This window comes from Euleptes europaea, chromosome 8 (genome assembly GCF_029931775.1).
Source record: "Euleptes europaea isolate rEulEur1 chromosome 8, rEulEur1.hap1, whole genome shotgun sequence".
Lineage (NCBI taxonomy): Eukaryota > Metazoa > Chordata > Lepidosauria > Squamata > Sphaerodactylidae > Euleptes > Euleptes europaea.
Window position 1 is genome coordinate 56,870,509 of NC_079319.1, and position 25,357 is coordinate 56,895,865.

The 25,357-nt window shown below is 40.3% G+C and overlaps 1 protein-coding gene across 1 annotated transcript in view; it reads left to right on the forward strand.

Moving 5' to 3' along the window:
• The window catches only part of MTCL1 (microtubule crosslinking factor 1), a 108,425-nt gene extending 93,339 nt beyond the window's left edge, over positions 1 to 15,086 (forward strand). The window contains exons 12-16 of the mRNA XM_056854937.1: positions 1,076 to 1,369; positions 2,640 to 2,671; positions 4,169 to 5,723; positions 9,730 to 9,787; positions 14,955 to 15,086. Of these exons, the coding sequence (XP_056710915.1) occupies positions 1,076 to 1,369; positions 2,640 to 2,671; positions 4,169 to 5,723; positions 9,730 to 9,768 (1,920 nt within the window). The 3' untranslated portion in view covers positions 9,769 to 9,787; positions 14,955 to 15,086. The remainder of the gene's footprint in view (positions 1 to 1,075; positions 1,370 to 2,639; positions 2,672 to 4,168; positions 5,724 to 9,729; positions 9,788 to 14,954) is intronic.
• Positions 15,087 to 25,357: the final 10,271 nt, after the last annotated feature.

Here is a 25,357-nt window from a genome sequence, read left to right on the forward strand (position 1 = left end):
CAGCACAACTGATACTGTAATCTACATGCATATGAAGCAGATGTCCTACAACAAGCATGCCTCAGAGATGTTGTGGGTTCAGTTCCAACAATAAAACAAATATCACAATAAAGCAAGTCACATGGAATTTACACTATACACTGTAGTCTATTAAGTGTGCAATAGCATTGTGTCTAAAAAAACAACAATGTACTGTAATAATAATGAAAAAGTTTGAAATATTGCAAGAATTACCAAAATGTGACACAAAGACACAAAGTAAACACATGGTGTTGGAAAAATAACGCCAATAGACTTGCCAGAAACACAATATCTGTGAAGCGCAATACAATAAGGTATACATGTACTGAGCCACGGTCCTTCCCTATATAAGATAGGTGGTAGATGAGACAATCCAAACCTGTGACTTCATTGCATAAACATGCAAGCATACACACCAGATAGCTGGACCCTTTTTAGAGTTATCTTCTATTCCAATTTAGTGCTATATAGTAGCTGTAGTAAACTGCCTTGTGAGTGCACTCCTAGGGGACATAATTAAGAATGGAAAGGCCCCTGTGGGTATACTCCTACCAAAGAAACTGGAAACTCAAGACAAAGAGCTACCATTTTTGCTCTTTTTAAAGTTGTTACTTGAAATAGTTTTATTTCTTGACTAAAACCAGTTTCTCTGCCTTTCTTAGAGAAACCAATACAATTGTTTAGTCAGTTTCATACAAATCAGAAGATATGTGAGACTGTAATAGCAGATATTATAGAATGATTTATTTCCGCTCCTTTCGGTAGTTGGCGAGGATCTTGCTATAAATATGGAGTCCTGATTATGTATGAGGAGTATATGTTTTATGTTTGTTTGTATATGTTTGTTGTTTTAAAAATAAAAAAATTAATTTAAAAAAAGATATGTGAGACCAGTTAACACAAAGCTGCTAACTGGGACAAAATATTGTTGAAAATACTGGGAGCTAGCATACCAAGTTGGGTGGCAAGACAGCATACAAATGTTAAATAAATACTGACATTTGAATTAATTATCAATTTGATATGTCAGTTTTTATTTATGATTTTTTTTCAGAAGATAAATTCCAAAGGAGGAGACAACATACTTTGTGACTCAAAAGAAATTAGCCTTCATTCATTTGCAAATAAAGGGAACCATCATGTGCCTCGTCCAATGGGATCAAGATCCTACTCTGATTCGGACACCATGCAATTTGAAGATCGATCACTGTCAAAGCTGAAGGAAAGCGACCGGTACACTGCCACAGAAAACCTCTTTCTGGACACATCCCTTGATTCTCCTGATGATGCTGATGAACCACAGTCTCAGAAATTGGAACGAGAAAGGTTTTTAAGTTGTGTAAGCGAGGTACGTTCCTCCCTTTTTATATTGTCAATTATATTATAATTAGTTCTGCTTCTGTTCTGTGGAGGAATGCTTCATTAAAGCTCAGTTTATAGTAATTCATTGCCAAATTCAGTCCAGTTTTTGTGTTTGTCATGTATTATGAACTGAAATAAAATGTAATGATGTACTTTAAAATTCTTGAAAATCTTTTGAAGGCCATTATGAAAAAGCCTGATGTCTTCCCTTCATATTTTGGTAATTAGATGGATTTTCCTAATATATAATTTCTCCACATTCTTCTCCCTATGAGTAATGGAGCTGTGGGATCTCATTTTCCCATCCCACTCATGAAGCACATGTGACTTACTGGGAATCAATGTATCAAGTGTAACATTTTAATAAGATTTGCACCCAAAAAAATGTAATGTGCATAAGCCTAAAAACATATTTGAGTTCCCTCATACATTCTTGGAACTGCCTGCACAATCATGGCATATGTGCATTGGATTTTTGCACATACACCTGACATGGATGTCTGAATTGTGTAGCCCCACCATTTTTAGGGAGAAGTTACATTAAAAAATAGTTCAATTTCTGCTATTAATATTAAGTTTTTAAACATTTTTTCACAGTATTATGATTTGCTAGATTACTATGACTCTTTTTTCTTTAAAGCAAATTCTTCTAATGAAACATGCAGCTGATCGGGGAAATAATGGTTGGGTGATATAGTTGCCATGACAACACTTACTGTGAAGAATCTGTATGGTGTCCCTCATATAAAGAATAGTCGGCCCACACATTTAATATCAATGGTTTAATGAGTTTAGTTGGTGCAAGTTGTGGGAGTTTGGCAAATTTATAATGATATAATATATCAAAATAATAGATTTTACTTTAATTTCAGCACTCTAAGTCACCAATATCAAACAGGGTAGCTCAGAAAAGAATTTCACATGCAAAGATGATATGCGTTTTGTATTTGTGATCTCTGCAATCAGATATTTAAAAATTCTTTAGTAAATAGAGCTCTAATTATGGTATGTAATGCAATGGGGAGTTATTGATTTACTTAATTTATACTAGCTGATTCAGTTGGGAATGATTTATACACAGGCATGTAAAGAAAAATCCCCTCTAATTACCAAAATATGCAGAAAGGAAATCAGACATGTTCTTCAAAGGATTTTCAAGAATGTTGAGGAGTACTCCAAGTTAATGAAAACATAGCCCACTGGGCACAAGATATAATACATACAAGTACAACATTAACTTTTAATTTTACTTTCAGGAAGAAGAATTGCACAAGGGAAATCTTCAAAGGTAAGTAAAGAGGGGAAACAAAGCAGAAATACTACTAATCAGCAAACTGCCTCCCCACCCAGCTCTGATTAGAATTGGGCCCAGACACCTTGGGCTATAATAAATCATCAAAATAGTTTTGTTGGTTTCTTGTGTCTCTTTTCTCACTTTTCTGGCCTTGTGGTACAGTGGCAGCTGGTGGCAGCAGCAGTGGTTGGCTGGCATCAGCAGTTGGGTAGAAAGAAAGTGTTTCTTTCTCATGGTCTCTACCATCTCCCATAGTATCTTAGATGCTGTTTTGAGCACACTAGGAAATGTAGTGCACAGAGTACCTGAAACATGACATGCTGGTCCACCATGGGTGTGTGGATCATTTCAATATGTAATAACTCAATCCAGATATTTTCTGTTTTTCCCACTTTACATTTAAAAATTCCTAAATGCCAATAAAGGTTCTGTTTTCTGTTCAGAATTTAAAAATTCCTGAAGATTAAGCATGCAATCCTGAAGGGGGTCTGAATGCCCATAGGAGTCGGTGTAACCTCGTGCCAGCGTAAGTGCCCCTTTGCGCCATGATAAACTGGCACTTACGCCGGCAAGGGGGCATTTACGCTGCCCTCCCCCCAGTGTTGGCAGCTACTCCGCATGCTGGCATCCTGGGAGGCATTCCTAAGAGTAGAGCTGCCTTTAGGCAACTTCCTAACCCCTTTCACCCTGGGAGCGCCCCCTCACAGTGCAGCATTGCTACTCCAGCTATTTTGCTGCCGAAGCCTCGCTAAAGGCAATGGGAGGTTTTTCGATGGTTTAATTTTTTAGTCTTTTTATTTTCCTTTTTTCTGGCCGGGAAGCCTCTGTGGTCTCAGCGTGGCTGCACTGCTCCCAGCCACCGTCTATCTACTCCCCCCCCAATTTAGGATTGGTCTGCGCAACTGTAGTGAATGCACCTGTTTCAAACCATTGGTTGCAGATGCTGGTTTGATTGACGCTCAGTACCATAGTTAGTGGAGTGGCTTCATTCAATTGCACTAACCCTAATTTATTAAATTAAACCATAGTTTTGAGTGTTGCCTCAACAGAACCTGGGAATGCTCAATGACTCATATAGGAACTAAGTCACATTCTTTAAGGGCTTTTAAAAATCCTTCCTCCAGTCACACTTTGCTCTGTTTTGACCAGTACTCAACCCTTCTTTTGTCACAACTTTGCTAATCCTTCCCACTGAAATGTAACATATTTTATGAATGTCAATTTAAATCCTTTACTTTGTCTACCAGGAGATAAGTCACACGGTTGGTAAATAGTTTATTGTATTTGGGATTGATTGTATTATCTGCAGTAAAAACAAACAAACAGAGGTCTCCTTAAAATGGCTTTTAAATTTCTACATTTTTAGTATTAAAATTGAAAACTGTTTTCTGGTCTTATACAGCAATGTATTTGGTAGAATTTGCAATTGTGTTAATGATACCTAAATGAATTTCATTCATTTTATTTAATATTGCGTATGTGTCTCTTCAGGGCAATGTCGGTTTCCTCTATGTCAGAGTTCAAACGCTTGATGGATATTTCTCCATTTCTTCCTGAGAAGACTTTGGCTTCCAATAGCACCAAGGAAGATATAACACCTCCTTTATCCCCTGATGATCTGAAATACATTGAGGAATTCAACAAAAACTGGGATTGCAGCACATCCAGAAACCATAATGGAGCTGCAGAAAGACCTGCAGATACATGGGCAGAGAGGACAGAGATTGGGAAGGCAGGAAATAATTCAGTTCCAGATCCATTCCAGCCCTCTTCATGGTACCTCACCACTAGTGTTACTATGACAACCAATACCATGACCAGCCCTGAGCACTGCCAGAAACAGCCACTGTGGAGCCAGGTTGTCACAGAGAAAATGGGGGTTAGGGTCTTTCATAGTCCACCAATTGTCCGCAGATTTGATAACTCAGTGATAGCTGGTAACGAAGGAAAGGGCCAGCCCGAGCCTGACTTTTTGTTTCCTGTGGCCAAAGCTAAAGGGAATGTGGGTGAAACAAAAGGTGCTTCTACGGAAGTATTTGGAAGATGGTCTTGTGAACTCTCCAAACATCACAACGATTTTCTAGAAGGTAGTCTTCGTCCCATTGAGCGTCCTATTTGCACTACTTTGGGTTTTGCCTCATCATTGCACAGTTTGGAAATGTCCAAAAACATGAGTGATGACATGAAGGAGGTAGCTTATTCTGTCAGAAATGCAATACGTTCAAATTCAACAGATCTTCAATTCAAAGACACAGCTTGTCAGACGAATGGAGTAAGAACTATGGGAACACAGACCACGCAAACGATCAGTGTGGGTTTGCAGACAGAAACTTTGCGTAGTATCACCAGCAGTCCACACAAGTGTCTGACACCAAAGGGAGTCTCCACACCTGTGTCATCACCGTCAAGAAGCATAAGAAGCAGACAAGTGGCCCCTGCTATTGAAAAGGTCCAGGCCAAATTCGAACGCACATGCTGCTCTCCCAAATATGGCTCCCCCAAATTACAAAAGAAAGCTTTTTCCAAAACGGATCAGCCGAATAATCGGACCTTACCAAGTACACCTCAGAAAGGGTTCAGCGAATCTGCTTGGGCCAGATCAACTACTACAAGGGAGAGTCCCGTTCATACCACTATCAATGATGGCCTCTCCAGTTTATTCAATATCATTGACCATACCCCTGTGGTTTATGATTCTCTACAAAAATGCCCCAGGTCCTGCAGCCGATCTAGGTCAGCAGAACCCAGGTCAGAACTGGGGCCCATGCAAGACATGTGCACAAGTCTCCGTGGAAGGTCCCCCAGTCCCCTCCGTTTGGGCACAGAGCAACAAAAGGATGAAGGTGCTGAGACAACAAGTATCAGGCAGGACCTATCAGCTCCTCCAGGATATACTCTTACAGAAAATGCTGCCAGAATCCTGAACAAAAAGCTTATGGAGGATGCCTTAAAGGAGGAAAAAAGGCTAGCTTCACATAGCCCTCCCAGCTTGAGCAATGAGTACAGCACAGAAGAAATGGTCAAAGCCGAATCAGGATCCATTGAGGTAATGGGTTTTATCATTTACAAAACATTTTAGATGGTATATCAAACAGATTTGTGAGCATTCATTACAATAGATATAAATCAAAGGGGATTAGATTTGTGGTATCTGTCGTGGACCGTACATTCTGGGGGAACTTTAACACAAAAGATTCCTAGTTTCCCCCACATGAAAGTTTGGGAAACATTTGTATACGAGAGAGAGAGAGGCAAGAAGAGGTCTGGGCAGATGTTTTATGGGGATATTTAAACGTTCAGTTAATTTTTGCCTCGGACCAGAATTCCGTTACTATAACTAGATATTAAAATATCTACAGATGACTATATTGTGAATGTTACATATACATAAATAAAATTGCTTGTCATTAAGCTTGGATTTTCATTATAACATTCTGCAGAATTTTTTAGAACGTAACCAGCTTTCAGATCCAATGTGTCCTGCCCCGTCCTATTGTGTCCTCCTTGGGTGTTTTCAAGAAGGAAGCTGGCTAAGGTCCTTTTCAGATTAAATCAAGTGAGTGTGATTCTGTGGAAAGCTGTCAGAACTGATATTAAGTCCTTACCTTTCATAAAATAATTTCAGCTTGCATTTGTTAGAAGTCCAGTACTTTACTGCTGTGTTGAAGCGTTGCTGAGTTGGTGTCACACAGTAAGGGACAAGAGTTACTTCAGGTGATACAGAGAAGCGCAGGAAAAGGATGCATGAGTGATTCACAGTTTGTCTGTCTGCTCTTCTGAGCCTCATCTAACAGTCGATTCATGATGCAGCAACAAAATATTCATCTCCCTGCAGTGGAGGTGTTCATTTCCCCTGCTTCAGATTAGACTTAGTAGCATGGAATGAGGAAGCAGGTCACTCATGCTGCTTCCATGAAACATCAACAGAATAAGTAGAGAGGATGTATTCTTCTGAATAAATTTAAATGGACTGTTAAAAAAAACAAGCTTTAAGGTACAAATAACCCATTTTTTTATGACAGGCTAACAAAAAACAGCAGTTTAGATATCACCACCAGATACACAGAGAGCAGGTTTATGTCATATCATTTCCTAGAGCTATTATCACCAAATTCACTTTTTTATATAGGAAAGTTTTAGAACTTGGTCTTGGCAGATGGGAAAGTGCCAGGAAGGATGCATCGTACCCCATGCAGCTCAGCACACAATTTTTCTAGTAAATGTTTGAAACTTCTGCTACCTTCAAAGTCTGATCTGTTGCTGCTGTTTGGTCCAAGATATGTTATTTTCACACATGGAAATGTACTTTTGTACATTTTTTCCCTGAATGAAAGTCAGTAGCACAGTGTCACATATAAAAGTGAGCCTTAGTTAAAAGATTTCCTTCTAATTTAGTATGGTCCTGCTGATGGGAATAGGCTTGCATCTGGAGTCACATTCCTGTTCAAGCATTACTCCTCTGGAGAGCATTTCATGGTAACTTGTTTCATTTAAAGAAGTAGTATAATATTTGCATTCTACATTGCTTACGTTCTTGCTTTTGACCAAGTGAAAACAGCTGCTTTAAATTGTCTTCATTATAATAACGATTTAAAATGAGTATTCTTTTTAAAAACTTCACATTTTAACATCTCACATACAAAGTGAGAATTAAATACATTCATAATGTCACCCTTGATTTAGAAGTGGCATGTAATGGTACAAAATATTCAGTGAACATTTAGTTAAAATTATCACAAATGTGGGAGTTATTTCTAATTTGGTAGCTCTTGGGATACCGGGTTACAGGTTGATAATTTTAAGGTGGCAGCCATGTCACACTGTCCTGCTCTTGGCTGAGGTCCACAGAGCAAACTGGCAGTCTGAAGAGGGATACAGGGAGATCATCTAAGGTGAGATAGCTGTCCTATCCACATACACAGAGCTCTAGGGCTCTTTCTGGACATAGAAGGGGCCTTGGATGCTGCTTCCTGGCATAGTTTCAGTCCCTCCTCATCAGAATCTTTGGATCCCCCTCCCTACCACAGAAGAAGGGCTGGTGCGATGACCCATGAAACGATATCCGAATACATCTAAGTTAGTTAGGATTGCCAACCTCCAGGTACTAGCTGGTGATCCGCTATTACAACAGATCTCCAGCCGATAGAGATCAGTTCACCTGGAGAAAATGGCCACTTTGCCCATTGGACTCTATGGCATTGAAGTCCCTCCCCTCCCCAAACCCCGCCCTCCTCAGGCTCCGCCCCAAAAACCTCCTGCCGGTGGCGAAGGGGAACCTGGCAACCCTAAAGTTATTGGATTGTTTCAGTTCATGTGGCTATACAAAGTGGCCATGGATGGCCTTGGGTGAGCCACTCTCAGCCTTGTTTTTTCACCTATTTGGCTTCCAGAGGCAGTTGTCCAGACATATGGGTTACATCCATGGACTTCTTAGTATTCTGCATATTCCACCAATGTGTACAGGGATGGAGAACTTTGAAAAGTTTGACTTCAAAGATGGAACTTTCACAGTGTAGTAGTGGTGAGAAAGGGTATAGATCACTTACAGCAAATAAGTCTAGGAAGTGTTCCGGCTTCCATTCAGACTGCCTTTGCTTAACACGGGAGGCTGGCTTCACCTGAAATGGCATGCTATGTAAAGTAAAGCATCATGTCAGTATTGCTACTGTCACAGAGATCATAGTGGGCCTTACTTATCTTTCCCTAATCGTGTAATCTGATCATACTAATGGAAGAATTTGTTTGTGTACTCCTGACATGATGTATTACTGATTTGGAATACCTGCATGGAATGCCAGTTATTAGCTTATTGCTCTTTCATTTGTGCTTCTTCCTATTGTTTTCTTTGAATTTTCCTATTAAGGTATCTTCTATGATTCTTGCTACAGTGTTGAAGACTTGGGTGAATACATCTGTTTGTGCATCATGTGTACACAAATGCATAGGAACTGTTTCATAATTAGTTTTAACCTGTCCTGGGACAGTAGCTAAATTCATGTTTATAAAATTCAATTTTAAAGAGTGACTTGTTCTTTTCTTTCACTAAATTTCTGCCTGAGTGGTAAGTCATGAAATTTGTCTACACTAACCCTGAAAAATTATTCTGTCTGGCTCTATTTGGCTGCTCCCACAAAAGCATTGTGAACATTCTTTTTTCTGGGCTGCCAAGTTCTTTGCATATATCAGCAGTCACTATGGAAAAGAGGAGCGCTGCTGAAGAAAATCCAGGAGACCACAATATCAGCCAAGAAGGCTAGTTGCTGTGTGACTCCACATACTTCTCATATTATGTTCCCAATGGCATATTGTGCACACTGCTGACAAACAGGTGGAAGGGAAATAAAAGATGGCATTAGAATGCTTTCTTTGACATGTATTTCTTTTGCTGCCCTTCCTAAATAGGGTTTCAAAAGGCGGAAGAGCAGATTCATGTCCACAAGTTGCAATCAGCCTTCCAGAGCATTCATATACATTTCTAGCAACCTGAACCATACCTGATTTTTACCACACAAAAAACACACAGAAAAAAACAGTGATTCTGAGATAACTTGGAATAGGTTGGTAAACATACTAATTCACCAGATACGCTCTTTAAGTAGGGTTGCCAACCCCCAGGTGGTGGCTGGAGATCTCCCGCTATTACAACTGATCTCCAGCCAATAGAGATCAGTTCACCTGGAGAAAATGGCCGCATTGGCAATTGGACTCGATGGCAATGAAGTCCCTTCCCAAACCCCACCCTCCTCAGTCTCTGCCCCCAAATTCTCCAGGTATTTCCCAACCCGGAGCTGGCAACTCTATCTTTAAGGCCATGGTCACATGGCGGACAATGCTAAATTTGGAGGAGAAGAAGTTCCCCATTTGCTTTCTGAGTGTGATGTTAACAGTTTACTGCCTTTTTAAAAAAACGTAGCCTATCCAATAAAGGCTGTAACACTTAATGGTTGTGGTGAAATCTGAAGAATTCTTCAGTACTGACTACAAATCTCTGGCTTAAATATTCTTTCCAATCTACTTCCTCTCTTTTTTTTCCTCTGTCTGTCTATGTCCAGAACCAAACTGTCTTACTAACTGCCCCCTGGGGACCCTAACCCTGCCTGCCTCACCGCTGTAAGTCCTTTCTACCTTTGTTTTCAGAAATGTTTTCTCTTGCGTGGTGGATAAAGTGTAAACTAAAGAAGCAACAGCATTCCTTATGATTGGCATAAAAGTAGATTCCAAGTAGATCAGGACCACATCTATAGAGCCCTGTCCTTAAAACACTCCCACTGAACATGGTTCTAATAGTAACTCACAGATGGTTTAAGCCAAAATATTTAATGGTAAACCAAATACCATTTAATGGTAAACCAATACCATGAAATTCAGATGAACAAATTTGCTAGGTTTAGGATTCTGTCCATCATGGTCATCGTGCACTTTTAAACAGATTGTTTTTTAATATCATCTTGCATTTTCTTATGATTTTCTGCATTAACTAACATAATTGGCAGTTTCACAGTCAACGGATCAAAGCTGACTTTGTCCACCTACTAGGGTTAGGTTCATGTACTACAGCCATTCACTGATTGTGCTTAGCAATTTAAATCCAATCCATAAAATTAAGTTAATGAAAATTCCTGAAGTCAAGAAGATGAAAGAAAATGTTCAAGAATCAGCATTTCAGCTTGCCTAGTTTCTACAGATTAGATTCAGATTGCTGTGTTATTTATGAAATGATTGCAATTTTTGCATGATAGCATAGTCATTACAATTGCTTTCATTGCATTGTGAGTAATTATTTTCATCTCAGATGAAAAGAGAACATAGGGAAATGCAAAGAACACTCCACATGATTAGCATATCATCTTGCCTGCCAGAATATATCCAAACAGGCTCCCCCTCCACACTCAGTGGCTTCACCAACCTTGGCTTACCTATGTACAAAAATAGAAAATGCAAGCTGTGGAGCACCATAGAAGAAAGTTCACTCCATTTTATTCTAAATGGGTCATAAACATGGTAAAGGCAAGGAAAGACAGGCTCATCCCCCCCCCCCAAAAAAGAACAAAAACTCTGGCAAACTCTGTATGCATCCTAAGAATTTAGGCTAGACTGCTCAGTGTTCTATAAAACTAAGCCACTTGATATAAAAGAAATGGGTGCAAATGTTGAAATGGGTTAGCTTTACATTGTTTTGTCTAAGAAACAAAGAGATTTTAAGTATAGCACAATCTGTGATTGTTCCATACAATTGGAATGAAGATTTTAGTAGGCTGGGGGTTCCCTGAAAATATATTTCGCCAAATTACAATAGGAATGAAAATTTGGGTGGGTTTCCCCCCTAAATCATTGGATCTTGCTCTTTTAAACTTAATGTTTCCTATACATACATTGGGTGGGGGCAGGGATTTCTATAAGTTAATAGTCATTCTGGCACCCAGAATATATTTTGCACTGCCAATAGAGTGCAATTCAGACTACGAATAGCAGGTATGTTTGCCATAGGCACACTACATGAATCTCAGTACACACTGAAGAAGTATGGGATGTGTCCTTAAATTTGTTGTGACTGTATCCAATGGCCACAGCCATTTGTGTCTCATTCTGCGTATCCCCGTGTGTTCACAAACATGCACTTCCCTTTCACACTCAGTGATGTTCACCAAGAGACAACACAGCAAACCTCTGCCACAAAGTGTCACTTGATCCTTGGTGAGAAATCTGCTTATCTGTGGATTCAGTGGCATTCTAGGCTCAGTTGCTAGGAATTGCTTGCTTGCCGCTTAGTTCAATGTAGCACAGTCCTCTTAAACTGGATGCTTTGGAGAAAATTAATCTTGTTTGCTGTAAGAGTTACATTATGTAAGCATCAGACTTAAACATAACCATGTATGGCAAAAACTTACCAAACATCCACTGAGGGAAAGTATAGCCGTATATAGTATAATTGGAGTGCACTGAAAAATTTGTTTTTTTCTATTGAAGCTGGCTAGCAGTATATAAAGGGCTGCATGAAATGGGAGAAAGGTGATTGAAAAAATAATACTTTGGCTGTAAGGCTTATTTCCATTCTATTAAATACAAACCGTATATTCAGTTGTCTGGAAAATCATAATCTCACTCCATCCTTCTCTACAGCAGCATGTTTCCATCCAGTGGCAATTTTAGCCAATTGTGTCCCTTCAGTAATGGTAAATAAACTGCATATAATCCTTTCTAGGAGTAGTGATGTATTCATCTTATTCAATTTTGATAGGCTTCCAGTATAAGCACTCTGTGATAACCTTCTAATCGTGAACGCTCCTATGAATTGATGGTACTCCTGGTTTATATTGTTGGATAACATGTTGTCTGGATTGCTCTGTTACAAAAGGGATTTGCCTCTTGTTAGAATCTGACGACCTCTGCGTAATATAGCCTTCATTTCAGGCATCCCTATCCCAAGAATGTATTTTTCGGGGCCTTTCCTCTCTATTAAAATGTTTGTGGTCCCAACTGAAAGACTATAAATGCAGCCCATATCTGTTAATTCCCTTCATCTTGTGTGTATGTACTGTCTCTCACTCGCTCTCATCTCATCATGAGCCAGTGTAGTATAGTGGTTAGAGTGTAAGACTAGGATCTGGGAGACCCAGGTTCGAGTTTTTGCTCTGCTAGACATACAGTGGGACTGGGGTGGACTATACCACTTCAAACTGCAGGTTTTGAGATTACATCAGTTATAGTTCCCTTGCTTTAATAATTTCATTTAAATAGAAAACTAGCATAAACCTATAAAAGAACTGTTTTCTGTAATGTGCTAATTGTAACCTGTAGGAAATGTTTATCTAGGTGAACATTAATAATGTGGCTCTCCACTCCTACAGTCTGAAGTGGTACAGCACATTCTGCCGCTGCAATATTCCTCCACTTCATTCTGCTTCATGTTCAGAACAGGCCTAAGATATTTCAGTGCTACTCTATTGTCTGTTTCATATTACTCTGGCAGCTCAGTAACCTCTCTAGTCTTTGACATTTTTTGTTCAATACACGTGGCATGATATAAAATCCTTCACTCCATTTAGTGTACTTTTTTTGTTCTTGTTCCATAACTTTTCCTCTGTGGTATATAAACTCTTTATTTACTGCCAGTGTGCATTTTGATTTGATTTTAATATAGCTTGCATATCACTCTCTCACCTGTATAGTGACTGTACATTACTCTTCTCCGTGTTGACAACCTTAGCACTTCTGAATTCAGATTTTCCAAATGCACACAGTTAAAGGCTTAGAGGTTTATGTCTTTGCTGCGGCAGCTTAACACCTCTGTAGTTAATCATCTCGACACAAACTGTGAGCAAATTGTCAATTCTGTAAAAGTCTACCATTGCTTGCAGTCATTATCACTCTTGAAATATAAATAAAGGTGCCAGTGTGAAATATCACAGTTAAAAGACTGCCTACCCCAAATGTAAGCAGGCTTACTTATTCTGCTGGTGCAAAAAGCAATTGCACTGCAATTTCATTAAGTTCTGTTTTTTCAGCTTTCAGTTTTTCCCTCTTCAGTACAGGGAGGGGTGTCTTTCAACCTGCACCACTCTCCAGTTCAGATAACTCAGGTTGTTGTAGGACGGAGTGCTACAGTAGTAGCCAAAACAGAGGAGCTGCTTTACAGATTGATTTGATAATTGCACTGTAGCCCAGACCAGTGTTGCCATGGAACAAACTGAAGCAGTCCGCATAAGGTGGTAGATTCCAAAACTGGTGCCACTTTTCTATTCTTCTTGTATGCTTTGATAAAAACATGAGCTCCGGTGAAGAGCTCAGTATTGTGGGGGTGGGGAGGGGGTGTGAATTATTTGGATGTGTCGCTTTTCAAAAATATCTTTAAGGCTGGACCTGGCAGCAGCTGTTTGCAAAGTGTGAAGTGTCTTCTAGACAATGAAAGCAATCTATCCAACAGTCTGATCCTATGCAGAGTTACTCCAGTCTAAACCTATTGAATTCAACTGACGGGCAGCCCAATCCTGAAGGGTGGGGCAGATCCGCAGTGGCCAGGAGTGGTGCAACTGCGCCAGCTCCGCAGAGGCTTCCCAGCTGCCATGGAGGCAAAAAAAGAGGTTTAAAAAGTTTAAAAAAACAAAAGGGGGAAATCCCCCATTGCCTCCAATGGGGCTGTGCCACCAAAAAAGTTGGTGCCGCACTGCCGCAGTGCAAGGGGGCATTCCCAGGGCGAAAGCGGTGAGGAAGCTGCCTAATGGCAGCTCTTCCCCCAGGAAAGCCCCGGGAACCCTCCATGCCAGCACGGGCTTTCGCTTCCAGGAAAGCCCTGCTGGCATGGTGGCAGGGCCCGGCAGCTCTCGGACGCCAGTGTGTTTGCCCCCACGCCAGCGTAGGTTCCACCTTTTCCACGATAAGGTGGCGCCTACGCCGGCGTGGGGTCACACCTGCTCCTAAGGAGCTTTCCCCCCCTTCAGGAATGGGCTTTTAGACTGGACTATGCTGCATAAAATTGAAGGACACTTCATTTATATTGCTTAATGTGGGTTTGTTGATAGTTTATTCTAGATATCCTGATGGCATGTCATATCATGGAGTCACCCTGGATAATGTATTATAGCCAGGTCTCCAACAAAATTACTAAATAATAATAAAAATGAACATATTCAAGTAAGACAATAAATTGTAGGTTTCTGCTGGATTAAGCTGCAGATACTTGAACCCAAATTAAATGTGATAGTAGCAGACGTGAGAGCCAAATCCTTATAAAATGGCAAGGTGGTAGCAATTTAAGTACAGCAAGGGGTGTAGTGGGGAATTAAATATTCTACCGAACTATGTACCCTTCGGCTTGAAAAAGCTTTTAGAGGCCACTGTTCTCCTGGAGTCGTTCCAAGACTGGACAAAACCTCTATCTGAAGAAACACTGCTTTTAACAAGTGATTTTGATTAAAGGGTATGCACATCCCCCCAAATTGTAACGTCTAGTGAACTGGCAACAGTCCATTGGTTAGTCAAGCCTTTTGTTCAACCCTTTCCACATAATCATTACCAAATTTTAGTAAGTGGATGTTTATCATACACCTCTGTTCATTTAAACTCTTTTTACTCATTCTTCCATGTTTTTCTCCATTAATTACAGGCAAAATAAATCAAGAATCTTAGAACTGTCTCCATAAATTTGTTTTCTGTGTTTTATTGTGCCTAATTACAGATGTTGATTGAAGTGCAGCAACTAGTTTTAGTTACAGATCATGTCTAACTGAGCAATATATGAATTAGTAATGTCGTTCCTTTCCATTTTTTCACTACAAAGGAACTACTGTGTTCCGCACTAGCTCCACCCTTAGAATCCTGCTTCTCCCGGCCAGAGAGACCAGCGAATCGGCGCCCACCTTCCCGATGGGCCACACATTCCCCTACTGCCTCTCAATCTCAGTTAACTGGGGAAGAATATGAAAGCAAGGAACTGCCATTGGAAGACCCAAACCAGTGATGCAAGTCTGCATGAATTATGACAGAATAATTCACTGTTTTTTTGCATAATAGCACCATTACCGTGGCCAGTCTCTGTCAGCAAGGAAAGTTCAATTAGTAGAGGTCAAAGAATGTTCTAGAATGCACCTGGTTAAAGTACAACCCGTGAAACAGAGAGATGGTTCTAGAATGAAAACGTGCCTGTAATAACTTATTTTTATCATAGCTCAGAAAACTATTTTTGCCTCCATCTTTTCTACACACAATATATTAATGAAAAGGTCTAAACAATATACAGATAAAGGTAAGATTTTAAATAAAGTATACATTATGTTTCAAAGGAAATTGAATGTGTTCTCTCTCTTGCTCTCTGACTGCCTTCTGTTATATTTGCACTGTTAAGGTTTGAGTTTTGTTGGCTGGCTGTTAGGTTAATTTCTGATATAAAATCAGAATCTTAAAGTTAATTTTGTTCTGTCAATTACCATTTTGTAAAAAAGAAAAAAAATCATAAAGGTGCTTTAGCATGTCTAAAGCAGTAAATTTTAATTAGTGAAGAAAGCCATTGAATTAGTTGACTAGCGTTGTCTTAAATAAACAAGAGGGGAATACAGGGAATAAGAAATGTTTAGAAAGAAGGGGGAAGCCTCAGAAAGTCTTAAAGAAATGAGCTTGTACAATACAAACAGATTTGCATGTTTTTAGGTTCCTAGCACTTCAGTGCATGTACATACAGCAACTGTTACTCTCTCACTGTCATATCAATGTTTGTCTATCACTTTCACTGTAATATTGTTGTGAATTTATCTGTACTGTACTTTTAATGTTGGTATTCTTGCATTGATTGTACAAAAAAAACCCACCCTGATTTTTAAATAATTGTTAACAATTCAACTGGCTATGTACAGTGTTTACTGAGAAATTTCCCTTGTTTGCGGGAAAGCACTGAGAACTCTGGGCATACTCAAGTGTAACTGGTCTTGTTCTAAGAGTCTGTTTGAGATCATGTGGCGTGGAAATAAAACTCCTCCGTATTTACAAATTGCTCTAGCACTTCGAAGTTGTTATTCCTTGTGGGACCACTCCCACCTCTTCCCACGTCCAGGCAAGTTCTTGAGCAAAATTATAGAAATACTGAAAATGTGTAAAAGAGTTGAATAGGTAGCAGAACTATGTCAGGACATATAGTATTCTTTGCTGTGCAAAAAAATCTGATTAACTAGGATGAAAGATTGTTTCTTGATATTTTCTTTGATATTTACTCTTTGTACATGCTGATATTGTCAATCAAAATAGTAAATGACTTCAAAGTAAGTTTTAAAACAACCTTGAATCCTTTATATTTACATTTCATACCCAGTGTAATAAAAAAGTGAGCAGAGAAATGTGGTAAGTAATTAGGACTTTGATAATCTCAACACGTGTAAGGTAAGAACTGGGGCAGAGACTATGGGCGAAAATGCATGGTCGCTTTAGCCTCCTTTATTCCCTGTTTCAGCCAGGATTCACCCAGGATCGAACGCACATTTGGCGAAACGCATGCGTTCGATCCTGGCTGAGTTCTGGCTGAAACGGAATAAAGGAGGCTAAAGCGACCATGCGTTTTTGCCCATTATCTATTCTCTCCTTTTCAAGTACCTTTGCTCTGTTATCTTTCCATAGTAGCTAAGGTTAAAACTAGTGCTGTGTGATCTTCATTCGTTTTTCAATTGCGCCTTATGCACTGGCCACACCAGGGCCACCAGACCCTGCCCCCTCACTTATGGTGCTCCAATTACTGACATTACCCTAATCCAAGCCACAATGTTTCCTTATTGCTCACTGCTTGAACCAGGAACCTTGTGGCTTGAAGCTAGCAAATAGCCCACTTAGCAATTATAGACAGGGTATGCTAGCCTGTCTTTGCTCGGGGCAGTCAACTTCTGAATCCCACTGCCAGGAGGCAACATCAGGAGAAGGCCTCTATGTCCTGTTAGTTGGCCCTCTGGAGGAACTGGTTGGCCACTGTGTGAGGCAGGGTGCTGGACTAGATAAACCACTGGTCCGCTCCAACAGGGCTTTTATGACTGTAAGGAATTACGTGTGCAACATCTGTGGTGAGTAGCATGAGGTTCAGTGATTGGCCAGATCTGGCATGAATCTTCAGAGTATGAACAGAGAATGACTTGCCTGCGGAGCTTCAGACTCCAAGCTTCTAGCAGGAGCTCCAGTCTTAAGGCTTGGAGAAAAAAAACACTTTTCATTTAAATGAAAGCTGGGAGTGTCAGGGTGATGAATTCAGCACTCAAGACCTGCTTGTGCTGTGCCGTCATAGAAACTGCCTCGCATAAAGTTTTCCATGTGAATGGCATTCTCTTGGGCCTCATTTATAAGCAGTGCGCATAAATAAAAAATGGCTAGATTGTCTCAGCTTTCTGGCACATTGATCCTAAGCGTGAATATGTTTGCAAACATATATCACAAAGGTTTCTCATGGGGGAACCATGATTGGTTGCACCTCCTTTTTAGTAAATATTCCTGTCAAATATATTACTTCAGCATGATGTATGAAATAGTCCTTGGAAATCTTTCCTATTAGAATCTCAACTGACGTTATTTCCAAAATCAGCATTAATGCAATCCTGTCATATTAGGACCAATCAAAATGACACAAAGGCAAAATGACGCAAGCTTTTGATTTGCCCAGAAGTCTGTTAGACTAGTACAACAAACAAAACAGTGGGGGCAGGAGTGGACTGGGAAGTAAAAATAGCCCTGGAGCTAGTCGAGTGACCCCTGCTGGGCCACAAACCAGTTTGGCAGGGGTCACTCAGCTCAGAGATGCAAACTGTGGATATTTCTTGTTTCCTCCTGAAAACTGGCAGAAGAATGGGAAAAGACAACTGGTGAACAGGTGCCTGGTGGCCATTACCAATGAATGGTCTGAGCCAAGTGGTGCCTGGGGCTCAGGATTACATATTAGTGAGCCTGGTCAAAAACCCTGAATTGAATGATGATTGCTCTTATACTTGCTGTGAAATGGACACACATGTAGCTTTTTATGTAGCATTTGTTTGCTTCTGTACAGGGCTGCTGAGAGGTGGGGACTGGCAGGGCAAAATTGGGGTGGTCCGAGTCAGCTGGAAGGGCCCCTGAAGGCAGCATCTGCAGCCACTAGGGGCACAGAGAAGTCCAAGCACAGTGTAAAGCACTCAACTTATCGGCTAGACTAGCCTTTCTGTAAGACAAAAACAAATTTGTCTAACAGATCATGCTAAGCCCATCAGCCAAGCCAGCACTAGAGTAAGATGTGACAGCACACAGATGGCTGTTACAGTAATTGCCAGCCTACACCCTTCCTTTCCTTGTACCTAGCTCAGCCAGATCTTGCCAAGCAGTAGTTAGTGTGTTGCTGCAAGATAAAACAATCTTTCCCTCTCTTTCCCTTAATTTCTTTCCCTCTTCTCCCCCTTTTCTCATTCACTTCTCTCCCCTTCAGTTAATTTTTCCGTCTGTCCCCTTGTTTATTTTCAAGTCTTGGTCTCAACGGCATGTACTTAATAGCAATATTAAGTTAGCAATTTGTTAATATTATGAACAGGAGAGGGGAGTGATCTAACAAAATAGTAAAGGGTGCTTCCCCCCTCCTCCACCCTTTACATGCATGGTAAATGGAACATGAGTCTGTTTTAGTGGTTATACATGTGGAACAGAAGTTACAACTCTCAGGTCAGGCACTGGGTTGTTATCATTGGTATTTTGTTGGTGGAAGATCTAACAGCCCTTTGTTAAGGCTACTTCGCTATATATATGACGGATGATGTAATCTTTTTAATGTCATTAAAAATTCTGTTTATAACAAATGTAATACCCAGTTTTTCTCCCCAATGGGGACCCAAAGCTGCATTTGTTCTCCTGTCCTCCATTTTATCCTCACAGCAACCCTATGAGGCAGTTCTGGCTGAGAGTGCCCCAGCAACCTTCCATGGCAGATTAGGGATCTGAGTATTAGAGACACATGACAGATTGCTTAATAGCTCTCATGACATGTTGCCTATCATGAAGATAACCTGGTTCAGGGTCTTCCAGTTCCCTTCATTTTTGACACTACAACTTCCATCATCATTCTGGGGTTGGTTGCTAGTTTTCAATGGAGGCGGGGCCAAAGCGGCCCTGACAAAATTTGGCATTATTCGGGATCTGCTTTTTGGGCTCCCTTTATTGCCGCCATTTTTTTGACCGGTAACCCTCCCCCTAAAAATACCAAAAAGGTTTGGGGGGTTGTTTGTCTTTAGCCGAACGCACCCCCCCTACTGGTGGCCATTGTTGAGTCTCCTAGCTTTATTCTGTGATAAGTTATGCCTGCCATATATCCATGGTAACAGCAAGCAAACTAATTTGTTATGATATTTGATTTGGGGCAGGATAGTAAGGGAGGGCAGGTGGAATCTTTATCCAGGGGGCCGTGGTGTTTCTTGGCAGCACTGTTTCTTGATATCTGCATGCTAAAGGGAAGATGTTCAGTGACAGGTTGCCACTCAACAATGGAGATTTTGAGGTGGTAAATATTTCTCATTGAGTGTGTTTTCATTAGCTGAATTTTTAGCTAATTAATTAGACCATCATCTTGCGGGCCCAAGGCCTTTTCTAGTCTTAAAGTGCCTTTCTGCCAATAAATTTGGAATTTCCTTTGTCTCACAGCTTGAAACTGTAGATCACTTTTACAGGACAGCATTTTCAGGGGTGCCAGGCCACTGCGTGGGAAGTAATTCTCAGGTGTTTTCCTGAAAGTTACCTTCCTAGTTATTAGGTTTCAGTACCTTGTTTGCACACTCTCATCTGACTGATTACTAGCCAGCCTTCCATTTTTTTCTGTCATTTGAAAAAAAGCATTTTTAACCACCTAAGGTGAAAAGTCCAAGACTTTCAAATTGGGGAGAGTTCTTCAAAGAAAAGGCTGGTGTCTGTGTTAAAATTAGACAAACAGAAGTTGAATTTCTGTTGCTTTCTGGCTTCTTGATTCTAAGTGAGCATGCAAACTACTCCATTTTGAAGTTTGAATAGAACTGTTTTATTGCAAGAAAGCTTCATGCCCTGTGAGACAAACTGTATTTCATGACTTTGAAATAGTAGGATCAATCCAACCAGTTTTTCTACTCAATCTCACCCAACTCCTCTCCATACTACACCCCCAGTCTCACACGGCTTTTGTCTACTCGTCCCATGACCCCTAGAATAAGCCTTTTGGGAGCTCAAAGGAAACCCTTCCTTCTTTTTCATCAGCAGAAAAACTGGTTGAACCCACTTTTTAGACATTACCTGAAAATGCCAAGTAAAACCTGAATATGCCAAGTAAAACCTTATTTTTTTTATAATTTAACTTTTTTGTTTTATAATATCTATACTGTGTCTAGGATTCTCATCAAACTTCCTATCCACTTGCATCCAGTTTAGGCTAAAATGTTCCTGGTTTATTTCCAGGTATGTTGGAGCTCTTTGACTTAAAAAACGAGAGAGAGAGAGAGAGAGAATTAACGAGCATCTTCAGTGATGTAGCAAATAACTGAAGAGGTGACAGTTAACATTGTTATGATTTTTTCACCCTTAGGTTGCTCAGGATTTTCATAATGTCCTTTGTCCAAGTGCAGGGGAGAAGTTCAAACTAGAAAGAGCACTGAGCATTCTCATGGGTACTGAAAATTATTGTTAATTTTAAAGCTAGAAATGCCCCATTGGGAAAGTATAAATAGTAGAAAAGTACAAATTGTATTAATGCTAGAATTTGTTACTAGCTCATTTCAAACTCCCATCTCGAAAAATCAAGTTGATTCAGTTTCTGGTTTTAAGGGGAAAAATGATTGAATTAATTTCAATACTCTTCTGAAAAGAGGTTGATAAAACAAGTACCTATGCAGGAGCAGTCCTGCTGACGGAAGAGCGCCTGCCGAATTGGTAAAGGGAAAGAAGCTATTGGCACAAACTGTTGCAGATAAAATGACTCAATCCTTCCTAATTAACTCCAGTACCAGCATTGCTCAGGAGCAATCATTTCCTGTTTTCCTAAGGTAACAAAATGCAGATTGCATGGGAATACTGGTTGTTTTTCCTATGGAAAGATACAAATAGGAAAACAGATTATAAAGTATGCAGCTCAGGGAGGGTCTTTTGAATATTCATGCTGAGACAGAGTCCTAAGGCTCACAGAGCTATGCAATGGGTTAGAAGTGGTATTTGTTCTCTGAAATCAGTGACCACAGCCAAAGCACGGGATTAGCCCTAGCCATTCTGAAATAGTAAGGTGTGTCGGGATAAGCAGCTTGCCTCCGTTTGTCAAGTAAACTGCTTACATAACTGCAGGAAGGAATGAAACAACAGGCAGGCTGAGTAAGAGAAGCCAGCAAACAAAGAGGGGGAGGGGTCAAATGTAAGTGGAAGCTCTTCAAAAGATGGAAACCCACATTGATTCAACATTATATTCCCTCTAGCCAAATTAATGAGCACGACAACATCAAATGTGGCCCAGATTCTTTAAAAGCATGCAGTCTTTCATGTTAGACTACTCTGACAGCTTTATTTTTCTGTTTTAGCAAATGTTTTTCTCTGTTAAAGATTAATATGAAATCTGCAAGAGATTTACAGTAATTCCTAAGAAAATAATCTTGGCTTTCTAAAAGCTTGTGGTCCACATGCTATTAAATTATATTGGCTACATAACAGTGCAGTCCGCTTTCCTAGGGGAAGCCCCATTGAATAGGTCTGAACAGATCTGTTTAGGATTGTTCTCATAAGCACTTATGCTATTCAGAGGGTAAGAAGCCCATTGATAAATCTGCTACTTCCATTATTTTGTTACATTATTACAGCCTTCTGAGAAGTCCTTTTCAAACTCTGGTTTAGATGGTGGTGCTTTATTTTTTTTGTCTGTTTTGTGGTTTTTTAAAAAATAATTGGGCATTTTCACATACATCATAAGTTTCACAAACATGATCCTCAGAACTATATACCTCCATTCCTCTAGGCACTCAGCTCCCAAACTCTTCGTTTTGTTTTTCTCTGCAAGTATATTTTTAAAAGAGAGCCAGCATGGTGTAGTGGTTAAGAGTGGTGGACTCTTAATCTGGAAAACTGGGTTTGATTCCCCACTCTTCCACATGAGCGGCGGACTCTAATATGGTGAACCCCCTTGGATTCCCCACTGCTACCCATGAAGCCAGCTGAGTGACCTCACAGCTCTCTGAACTGTCTCAGCTCCACCTACCTCACAAGGTGTCTATTGTGGGGAGAGGAAGGGAAGGAGATTGAAAGCAGGTTTGGTTCTCCTTAAAAGGTAGAGAAAGTCAGCAAATAAAAACCAACTCTTCTTCTTCTTCTAAAAGAGTGAGGCAAAATTAGTTTTTTTTTTTTTAATTTAGTCTCGTTGGTTTGAGTATTCCTGAAATAAGTTATCTTCACCCACCTCAGTCTTCTGTTACATGTGAGACTATGGGAAGGAGCGGACAATGCAAACCTAAGCCACAAAATGCCTTCACCATACATGAACCCTTTGTGTCAGAGTGCCCTGTAGTCAGACTTAGCTGTGAATATTCCTAGTTGTAAATAGAGAGGAGAGAAATATTGTCGAAGGCTTTCACGGTCAGAGTTCATTGGTTCTTGTAGGTTATCCGGGCTGTGTAACTGTGGTCTTGGAATTTTCTTTCCTGACGTTTCGCCAGCAACTGTGGCAGGCCTCTTCAGAGGAGTAACACTGAAGGAGAGAATTTTCAGATACCAGGTTATGAAATTGCTCTTGTGACTGTTATCGGCCATAGCCATAATCAGTGTGACAAGAACAATGCATTTATGTGCTGAAATAAATATAGGGTATGAACCTTATAAAATGTTAACAAATAAGATTCTCATTCAAATTTTGTATCGCAATGATAACATTCTTAAAGATGTCTCTCTCTGGTAAAAGAGGGGCCCTTTCTTACTACCTGTGATAGGGTGGTACACTTCACTTTTGAATGGTGTGCAAAGCAATATAAGAGAAGGAAGCTAAAGTTTCCCTTCTCTTAGCAGACTCCTCTCAAGAGATAACCATTTAAGTAGCCAAATTTTGCCTCCGGTCTAGTGGGATTCGTAAACGGCTAATTGAAAACCCTTCCCCATAGAAGATCGTTCCTCCTCCTCTTCAAATCATCCTTCCCAGAATCATCAACTTTTATTATTTTATTTTATTATTTTAAACCCAACTTTGATTTTATTCAGAGCTGAAATTGTATCGAAATAAAACTTGATTGGTATAAGAGAAGGGGGTCACCCTGACATCACACGTTTACCAGACGTATGGTAAAACCAGTTTGCGACTTCTGACAGGTGTACTGTATGAAATAAGGGGCGAAAACGCATGGTTGCTTTAGCCTCCTTTATTCCCTGTTTCAGCCAGGATCAAACACATGTGTTTTGCCAAGCGTGCGTTCAATCCTGGCTGAATCCTGGCTGAAACAGGGAGTAAAGGAGGCTAAAGCGACCATGCGTTTTCGCCCAAGATGTGCCTCAGGATCCTTTGCAATGTCACACAAGAGTTATATGTGCAGCAGAGGAGAATGTGAAAACCCATAGGAATGGGAAAGCACCAGAAATATGAACGAGAATGAAATAATTAAGGGTGATACCATCAGAGCTATTTCTGTGACGAAATATATAACAGGGATGCTTTTTAACATGAGGGGAAAAACCTTTACAATAGAATTCGCACTCTGGGCAGGAAGGTCCTCAGAGCTCATTTCCCAGTGGGAATGACAGTTAATATTGATACAGGTATTTACAATTCAGCAAAAATGGTCTGTAGCTTTTATGTGCAGTGGTGTTTTTTGTAAAGTGCATTTTGAAGTGGGTTTTTTTCTGTAGAGGAGACATAATGCTAACCTTGACAGAAGAATAGTGAGTATGAATGAAATGATTGTAAAGCATTTTACTCTGGTGATCGTTAAATGTTCTGTGGAGAAGAAGGGATTTGGATCTCCTCTCTCATTTGGTAGGATTGTAACTTTCCTCTAACCTTGACTGCCATTTTTACTTTAACCAGTCCGGGGAGGGGGGGAAGGAGACACGCTGTCTTAGAACAAATTCACACTGCCAAATTCCAAGTGTAAAAAGGATTGCATGGCAGAGAAAGGCTAGTGAGAACCGAAGGTGTACATAGACAGAAGTGGCATCTCTCTCTGATCACAGCTGTTGAGGAAATGGCAGCCATGGCCACAAAAATAGCTGCAAACTCACTTGCACGTACAGCCCTCATTTTGAAATTTTTTTGTGTGAGGAGCTGAAATACCAGCTGTTGTCATCTTAAAGGTCAAAGTTATTAGTCTGTAATAGAAATATAATGTGGCATTGTTCCTGAATTATTAAATACGAGGCCAAGGAACCAAAAACATTATTTATTCACGCAGACAAGTTTTCTAGTATGACATGTCAGCATTCACCAGCAAGCCACGAAGTTGCTTATCTTTTAAGCAGCAAATAATTAGAGCTCATTTTTAAAGCAGAACTAAGTAATTCAGTGGAATCCGTTCTTATCAGAATAATCTAGAGAAAAGGACAGCAGGTAAAGTGATGAACAGTTTCCTCAGCAGTTTTTCCATCTTTCAGAACTCGAAATCTTTTCACCTCTGCCCTGGATCCAGGGACATTGACAACTACCATATAGAAGAAACTCTTAAATGCCCTTTCATTTAAAAGGACAGCCTGCATTTGTCCATTTGTCAAAATTTCATCTAATCTTCTTGTGGCTCACTCCTATCCTCCAGGCCTGTTTCCAGATGCAGAGACTTCAAAACTCCTATTCAACATGGCTGCCCCAAGATTGGGGGCAAACAGGTAAGGCAAGGATGGGGTGGGGAGAGAGAAAAGCAGCTGGAAAGTATAGTCTCCAAGGAAACATGATAATAGGCAAGAAAGAAGAAAAATATGCCAGTTGCAGGGAAGGGGGCATTTAAGTAGGTCCAAGTGATAGAAGGTGAAGGAAAAGGGGGGAAGAGAGGAGAACAGATGAAACTGGAGAAAGGAAATAGGAATATTCAGGCTTGGGAGCTAGGAGCCAGAGTTTCTAGGTATGCATCATGACTTGTATTCTATTTTGACTAGTAGTCATGGATAGCCCTCTCCTCCACGAACATGTCCACTCCCCTCTTAAAGCCTTCCAAGTTGGCAGCCATCACCACATTCTGAGGCAGGGAGTTCCACAATTTAACTATGCGTTGTGTGAAGAAATACTTCCTTTTA